The sequence below is a fragment of the Marmota flaviventris genome, chromosome 3 (assembly GCF_047511675.1).
Source record: "Marmota flaviventris isolate mMarFla1 chromosome 3, mMarFla1.hap1, whole genome shotgun sequence".
Taxonomy (NCBI): Eukaryota; Metazoa; Chordata; class Mammalia; order Rodentia; family Sciuridae; genus Marmota; species Marmota flaviventris.
Window position 1 is genome coordinate 60,686,921 of NC_092500.1, and position 8,817 is coordinate 60,695,737.

At 32.9% G+C, this 8,817-nt stretch overlaps 1 protein-coding gene across 1 annotated transcript; it reads left to right on the forward strand.

Moving 5' to 3' along the window:
* Nucleotides 1-3,011: 3,011 nt before the first annotated feature.
* On the forward strand, nt 3,012-3,950 carry LOC114087610 (olfactory receptor 6C1-like). The gene has a single exon (XM_027929129.2). It carries the CDS (start codon nt 3,012-3,014, stop codon nt 3,948-3,950), a length of 939 nt encoding a protein of 312 aa, XP_027784930.2.
* Nucleotides 3,951-8,817: the final 4,867 nt, after the last annotated feature.

An 8,817-nucleotide genomic window follows, 5' to 3' on the forward strand; every position in this document is an offset into this window, starting at 1 on the left:
TAATACCATATTAATGACTGTTGTATTCTGCTACCTTTCCTATCCCCTACTATTCCCCCTCCCCTTCCCTCTCATATTCCCTCTCTACCCCATCTGCTGTTGTTTAATTCTCTCCCTTGTTTTTTTTCCCCCTTTCCCCTCACAAAGTCTTATATGTAATTTTGTGTAACAATGAGGGTCTCCTTCCATTTCCATAGTTTCCCTTCTCTCTCCCTTTCTCTCCCCCCACTCGTCTCTGTTTAATGTTAATCTTTTCCTCATGCTCTTCTTCCCTGTTCTGATCTTAGTTGCTCTCTTTATATCAAAGAAGACATTTGGCATTTGTTTTTTAAGGATTGGCTAGCTTCACTTAGCATAATCTGCTCTAATGCCATCCATTTCCCTGCAAAATCCATGATTTTGTCATTTTTTAGTGCTGCGTAATACTCCATTGTGTATAAACACCACAGTTTTTTAATCCATTCATCTATTGAAGGGCATCTAGGTTGATTCCGAAGTCTAGCTATTGTGAATTGTGCTGCTGTGATCATTGATGTGGCAGTATCCCTATAGTATGCTCTTTTAAGGTCCTCAGGGAATAGACCGAGAAGGGCGATAGCTGGGTCAAATGGTGGTTCCATTCCCAGCTTTCCTAGGAATCTCCATACTGCTTTCCATATTGGCCGCACCAATTTGCAGTTCCACCAGCAATGTACAAGTGTACCCTTTTCCCCACATCCTCGCCAGCACTTATTGTTGCTTGACTTCATAATGGCTGCCAATCTTACTGGAGTGAGATGGTATCTTAGGGTGGTTTTGATTTGCATTTCTCTGACTGCTAGAGATAGTGAGCATTTTTTCATGTACTTTCACTTTTGTGCAGTGTGAGAGGTTGGGATCTAGTTTCATGCTTCTCCATATGGATGCATAGTTTTCTCAGCACATTTGTGACACAGGCTATCTTTTCTCCAACAAGTGTATTTGGGTACCTTTGTCACATGTCAGATAGCTGTAAGTATGTGGGTTTATTACTGTGTCTTTAAGTCTATTCCATTTGCATATATTTTAATTTAATGCTAATATCATAATGTTTTTATTAATATAGCTCTACAATGTCATTTGAGATTAAGTACTGAGATTCCTCCAGCAACCTTCTTTTCTTGTTCAGGATTGCTTTGACTATTCTGGGTCTCTTATTCTTCCAAATGAATTCCAGGACTGTTTTTCTAGTTTGTAAAGAATGCCATGGTTATTTTGATGGGGATTGCATTGAATCTGTGTGTTGTTTTTGGCAATATGGCCATTTGGGCAATATTAATTCTGCCTAATCCAAGAACATAGGTGGTCTTTCCATTTTTGAAGATCTTCAATTTTTTTCTTCAGTATTCTATAATTTTCATTGTAGAGCTTTTGCTACCTTGGTTAGATTAATTCCAATATTTTTTTGTTTGTTTGAGTGATTGTTTTTTTGGAGGGGGGTGTTTTTTTTTTTTAGGTTATTGTGAGTGGGATAGTTTTCTTGATTTCTTTCTCAAGAGAAGCACTCTTGGAGTATAGGAAAGCAAATGATTTATGAATGTTGGTATTGTATCCTGACACTTGAGAAATTAATTTTTATCAGCTCTAAAATCTTCTGGTAGATATTTTTGGGTTTCTAGATATAGGATCATGTTGTCAGTAAACAGATAAGTTGATTTTTTTCCCTATTTGAAACCCTTTAATGTTCTTCTCTTGCCTAGTTGCTCTGACAAGTTTTCAAAGACTATATTGAATAGGAATGGTGACAGTAGACAACCTTGTCTTGCTTCTGATTTTAAAGGAAATAATTTCAATTTTTCTCCATTCAGTGTGGTATTGGCTTTGAGTTTGTCATACATAGACTTTACAATGTTGAGTTAAGCTGCTTCTCTTCCTAGTTTCTCCAGCATTTTAAACATGAATGGGTGATATATTTTATCAGAGACCTTTTCTACAACTATTGAGGTGATCATGTGATTCTTATCCTTTTAATAAAGGGAGATGTCTACCTACATTGGAACAATGACTTAAAGATGATTCTATTTGGAAAGAACTGTTGCAGGAACATCTATGAAAGGTATATAATAACTGTAATCAGAAAAATGTGGTTACAAACACTTGCAATCTTTGTTATACCTATAATTTTTTCTTATTTTTTATAAATGCATTTTATGTGTGTATATTAATTAGATATGTTAATCTAATTCAGTATGATTTTCAATAGATGCATATAGTTTGCATTGATCAACCACCCTTCTTCCTTCCATCCACCCCATTCAACCCCCCATTTTCCCTCCCAATCACCAGAAATCAATATTTCTACTTTTCAGTATTCAACTTTTCTTAGTTTCCTTACATAATAGAGAACATTTGATACATGACTTTCTGTATTTGGATTATTTCACTTAACATATATCCTCCATTTCCAACTAATTTGCTGCAAATTATTTTGTTTTTTTTCATAGCTGAATAATACTCCAGTATACATGTACCACATTATCTTTGTCCATTCATCTACAGATTTGATATGCTTACCTCATTTCCTTTAAATATATGCTTAGGAGAGGAAAAGCTGGATCATCTAGTAGTTTTGTTTTTAATTTTTTGTGAACCACCATGCTGTTCTCCATACATTACTAATTTACCTTTTGAACTAAAATTTATGAGTTATTTCTCCACATATTCACCAGTATATCTGTGGGGCAGGGCTGTTTGGTTTGCTTATTTTGTTAACAATAACCATTCTAACTTGGGCAAAATGGCATCTCATTGAAGTTTTGATACAAAATGATGTCTTAATCCACTTTGACTAAAGTATTTTTCACTGTAACAGAGGAAATTAAAGGATCATTGTCACCCTCAGGTGCCTTTCCATTTACTCTAAAGGTGGAAATGATATGATATTTCAGAATAATTCCAGATCCAAACTTAGATATTTATTAAACTAAAACTTGTGTTTTTTTCTTTGTGCTTTCTCCTATAGGTTTGATAAGACAAAAAATAAGCAAAAAAGAATGAGAAACCACACAGAAGTAACAAAGTTTATCCTCCTGGGATTGTCAGATGATCCCAGGCTCCAGGTGGTAATATTCATCTTTCTCTTCCTCACCTACATGCTCAGCATCACTGGGAACCTGACCATCATCACCCTTACCCTGCTGGATTCCCATCTTCAGACTCCCATGTATTTCTTCCTCAGGAATTTCTCCCTATTAGAAGTTTCATTCACAACTGTCAGTATACCCAAGTTCCTAGGTACCATTATTTCAGGAGATAAAACCATTTCCTTTAATGGCTGCATAGCTCAGTTATTTTTTCTCATTCTCCTGGGAGTCACTGAATTTTACCTTCTGGCTGCCATGTCCTATGATCGTTACATCGCCATCTGCAAACCTCTGCACTACATGACCATCATGAATCGCAAAGTCTGCACAATGCTTGTCTTTGCTTCCTGGCTGGCCTCATTTTTAATCATCTTCCCTACTCTCATGTTTCTGCTACAGCTTGATTACTGTAGGTCCAATATCATTGACCATTTTACCTGTGATTACTTCCCCCTACTCCAACTTTCTTGTTCAGAAACACAATTCCTAGAGATAATGGGGTTTTCCTATGCTCTGTTTACTCTGATGTTCACTTTGGCACTAATAATTCTGTCCTACATATATATCATCAGAACCATTTTGAAGATTCCTTCTACTACTCAGAGGACAAAGGCCTTGTCCACGTGTTCTTCCCACATGATTGTTATCTCCATCTCTTATTTTAGCTGCATTTTTATGTATATTAAACCCTCAGCAAGAAAGAGATTATCACTGAGCAAGGGAGTGGCTGTGCTAAACACCTCAGTGGCTCCTATGCTCAACCCCTTTATTTACAGCCTGAGGAATCAGCAAGTCAAGAAAGTTTTCATGAACATGGCAAGGAAGATTGTGTTTTTCAAAAGCAGATGAAAAAATGTGGTGTCTTGAGGTAAAGGCATATTGATGAGTAATTAAAATATAGAAGAATAATATTTCAGTAGCCAATTCAAATCAGTATTTCCCTCTCTTTCATTCTTGTTCATTCATTCTTTTTTTCTGAAGAGTTTATAGACATATTTATTTAATCTATTTCTCACTCTAATTAGTCATCTTCTCTCTTTCTGATATGCCACTCTTCCAATACTTGTTGATCAGAACCTTTTAATAATAATTGTTTTACCAAAAAATGTATATCATGTTTTGCTCAGGAAAAGACATTATCCTCAGGTATAGAATAGACAATATTTTTAAATATTGGTGTATTTTATTTAGTATACATTGAAAATATATTTTGTGATTTTTTACTTACTTTTTCCAGAAATTCCCTTTACTATTTTGCAAAAGGAAATATTATAAACATTATATAATTGATTAAAAATTTAATTAGTTTTCATTGAAAATTTGGGAATAGAAATATTATCCAGCTATACCACTTCTTGACATTTATCTAAAGAATAAAGTCAGCACGATATAGCAAGCTGTACATGTATACCCATCCTTAGTGTAGTGCAATCCACAATAGCCAAGTTATGGACCCAGCCTTGATGTGCAAAAACAGGTGGATGTACAAAGATCATATGATATAAATACACAGTGGCATTTTATTCAGCAATAAAGAAGAATGAAATTGTGCCATTTTCAGTAAAACTGGTAGAATTAGAGTGCATGTTTAGCAAAATAATTCAGACCAATAAAGAATCTTGTTTCCTATCATGTGTGGAAGCTAAAGAGAGAAGAGAAAAGAAAGCAATCTCATGAAGATAGAAGAAGAGAGGTTTGTAGGGCAAAAGAGGGGGATGAGAGGATGAAAGTGGGAAGAGTAAGAGGAGGTACTGGGGAATTAAACTGATGAGATTATGTATATGTATTATATGAATATGTTACAAGGAATCCTGCTATATGGGTCATTCTTACACACCAATCATAAAAGATAAAAGAAAAGGGGCTGGAAATATAGCTCCATGATAAAGTGGCAACCTTTCTTGAGATTTTGTTTTTTTTCTATAGTATCTCCAACATCTAACAAATTCAAATTTTTACTTATTGTGAATCAACATAATGAATTATCATATTCATTGTTTGTCTCTATCTAATCTATGTGGATAGGTGTCTTTGTCATTTTTCTCAGTTGTTATAAGAATCTAAAACAGTGCTAAAATTTGCACTGTTTTTGTTAATTTGCACCTAAAAATTGCATCAAACAAAAAAATGAGTAAACACAAACTTTTTATTAAGTTTGTATAGAGAGGCGATGAGAAATGAGACAGATTACTAAAAACAATGGAAATGAAAATAGCAATATACCATTTCTAATTTAGGACAAGTATGGCCCTAAATCATATTTAAGAGTGGAATTTTTTCTTCACTGGTAGCCATTAAACAGGTATATATCTGGTATTCATGTTACCAAGAAGCTTAAAAGTAGCCAGATACAAGACTTTACACTGACTCATGATCAGTAGTTAAATTTTGCACCAGACACTTGTGTAGCCAAGCATTTCAAAAGAGAAATTAAAGTGTCTGGTGCTTTAATGAGTCTTCCAATGGAACTAGATTATTTAGGTGTTTGTGTTCCATGTGACTTTTCAGCAAAATACCCATCTGAAGGAAGATATATGGTAAGTAAGAGGATGAGTAATTTTGCAAAAGATGTTGTTACCCTGAATCATTTATCTAAATACTTAATAATGGACTCATGGAAAATATAGCTATGGGACTAAGGATTAAATTTAAACCTGAGTTTCCTAGAGGTCAAACTGCCAATATCAGAGACCAATATTGATACAGCTCATATGCTAGAGGAAGAAACCAGAAACCTGACAGCAAATTATTATTTTTACACACACCCACACTGCTTTCATGAAGGGGATTACCATTTGCACTGTCTTATTCAAAATATGCATCTGTTTTTGTTTCTCATGGTTCTTTTCCAGCAATTATTATGTTTAGTTTACTATTTTCTTTATTTGCTGTCACAAAGAGCTAAATAAATTGATTCAGAGAAATAAACTCATTTTACTTTATAAGAAATGACGCAGAACTTTGATGAATAATTTTCCTTATTTATGAGAAACATAGCATCTAGTTCAACAACTGGAGCTTTTAGAACATATATAGGATCACCAAGGATCTTTCTGATAAGAACACACATCATGATAAACTAGAATGGGACAAATTTGGCAGATAAAGGGAGCATCTATGCAAGGAAAAACATGATTACTCAAGGAGTTGTAGGTCCCACAACCACAAAGCAAATTAACTGGCTAAGGAAAAAATAGTTATATATTTATATTTTTTTTATATATTTTATATTCTATATGTAATTCAAACAAATAAAAATATGTATATCCAGAATATGTAAAGAAGTGTCAAAACACAACAAAAAAGAAACACATTTTTTACATGGCCAAATATCTAAATACATGACTTTACCAAAGGCAATATACAAATGGCAACTAAGTGTAGTAAAAGATCTTCAATATCACTGGTTTCTAGGTAAACTAAATTAAAGTCAATGGAATCCTCTAGCTAATAAAATGACTAATATTTAAAAATCAAAACTTGAAAATGAAATACTCAAGAGGAGGTGGAGCAAGAGAGACTCACACATGGCATATAGGGAAAATAATGGTAGAATTTGACATTTCTTGTGATATTAAATACACACATAACAACAACAAATCTCTACAATCCCACTTCTAGTTATTGTAACCAAGTAAAGTGAAAATTTACATTTGTTACAAACACATCTCTGTTAATATGCATAGCATCTTTATTCAGAATTGCTATAAACTGGAGATCACCCAAATGAACCTAAAAGAAAGTTACAAATGCAAATAAGAAAAGAATTAGTTAATATGCTGTAGACAAAATCCATCCATAATATTTTACTTTTCTTTCCTATTCATAGTTGTAACCATATTTGTTTTAATAATTTTTCTTCTGGGTATTGTAAAACAAAGACCAAAACTACATATTCATATATTATCTTTCCTTTACTTTGCATATCGGCAACTGATAAATAGTATCCCTTCATTCACTTGGGAAAAATATGATTTCAGTCTTGAATTTCAAAATGAACTAAAGTTAAGATAAGGTCTTATCATTAGTAAACTCTTAAATAATAAGTTTAAGGCAGTCTTCAGTATTCAATGGCATTATTTTAAAAAGCTATATTAAAATATTCATTTACTTCTTGATTAAATTGTATACTTAAGGTTTAATCAGTTATGTTCTGTCAGACTTATGTATGTGTCTATAAACCATTATGGAAAATACTGATATAAATGAAAGATCTGCTAAATTTTGTGAAACCACATAAATTGTTACATTTGTGAGAGGTATGTCATGGTTTTAAATTGTTATTCTATGCCTGGGTTTTCAATACTGTACTGGTTTTGCAATGCATTTCAACAATTCAGGTCCACCTGGAAACTGAAGATGACCTTCTTTGGAAACAGGGATTTTGCAGATATCAAGTTAACATGAAATCAGTTCTATAGATTAAGACCATTTCCACTTGTCTTCATTTAATTACAGGTATTGTATAAAGAATAGTTTTAAATGATTCTGGCCTACAGACAAACACATATAATTATTTTTCCAATGATATTTTTAATTAAACATGAGCATGCTTAAAGCATATTACTCAAGTATTGATTCTGATTATTGATAAATTTCTGTGACATACATGAGTTTAATACAGGTGTTCTTTTTGATAGTTTCTTTCTTATGCATATACTCTGTATTTTTAGCTTTTTTTCTTTATCATAGCAATTTTATGTATTAAATAATTTCATCTCTACCAAAGAAACAATGATCTATCCAAATTTCGATTGAATTTTAAATATTTATATACATGGATACCTGATAAGCATCAACTAAATAAAACTATAAAAATGATGATGTGAATGGAGTCTTTTTAGTTCAAACCAGTGTGTAATAAGATAAACTGTGAAGGAATATTGTTTGCGATGGACTTGGATAAGTCACTATGAGATTTTTAAATAATATAAAATTCTCACTCAGTAAGAGTGAAAAAATAAAAACTAAGTTTGAATTCAACTCATAATAAATATGCCAAAATAATTAGTAAATGAATAAATGGTAGTAATGATAACCATGAGCAGATTTTCTATGTTATCAGTCAGAGAAACTATAAAACCTTAAAAGGTAACCTTATATCTTTTGTGATGTAGAATAATGGAGATTGCTTTAGGCCATTCTAAACCATCACAATGAATTCTTAATTTTTCTCTAAAATAGAAAAACTCATGCTTTCACAGTTTTGTATGCTTCTAGAGTGTTAATCTCTATTGATCTATTCTTTTGTTTCTTCTCCTTGTGAAATCATAGATTATGAAGAAAATGGAAATTGTTCTAAGCCTTCCTGAACTTTGATTTCGGACCACTATCACCAATGTATTTCATTTGAAATTAAATACTAATTTGGACTACTGTTTAGCACTTCGTGTCCTGAGAACACCAGTCTCCACGGTGCCTTTTGTTTATTCATTCAACTAATTCCCTTGAGCCCATTGTAAATAAAGAAGATAAAATTAGGGCTCACCTGAATAACATTGCTTCTGTACAATAGGTTATATCATCTTGTCCATTAGGCTTGGGAGGACACTACAATTAGCCTTCACTTCAACCTAACTTATTTCAAGTATCAAGATAATACTTGTTTAAGAGACATAGGTAGGATAACCTGGGACCTTCCATCCTTAGTATATTTGGGTACTGTATGCAAAAAGATTAATGTGTGCCATTCTTGTGAACACTGTAGAGAAGCTCT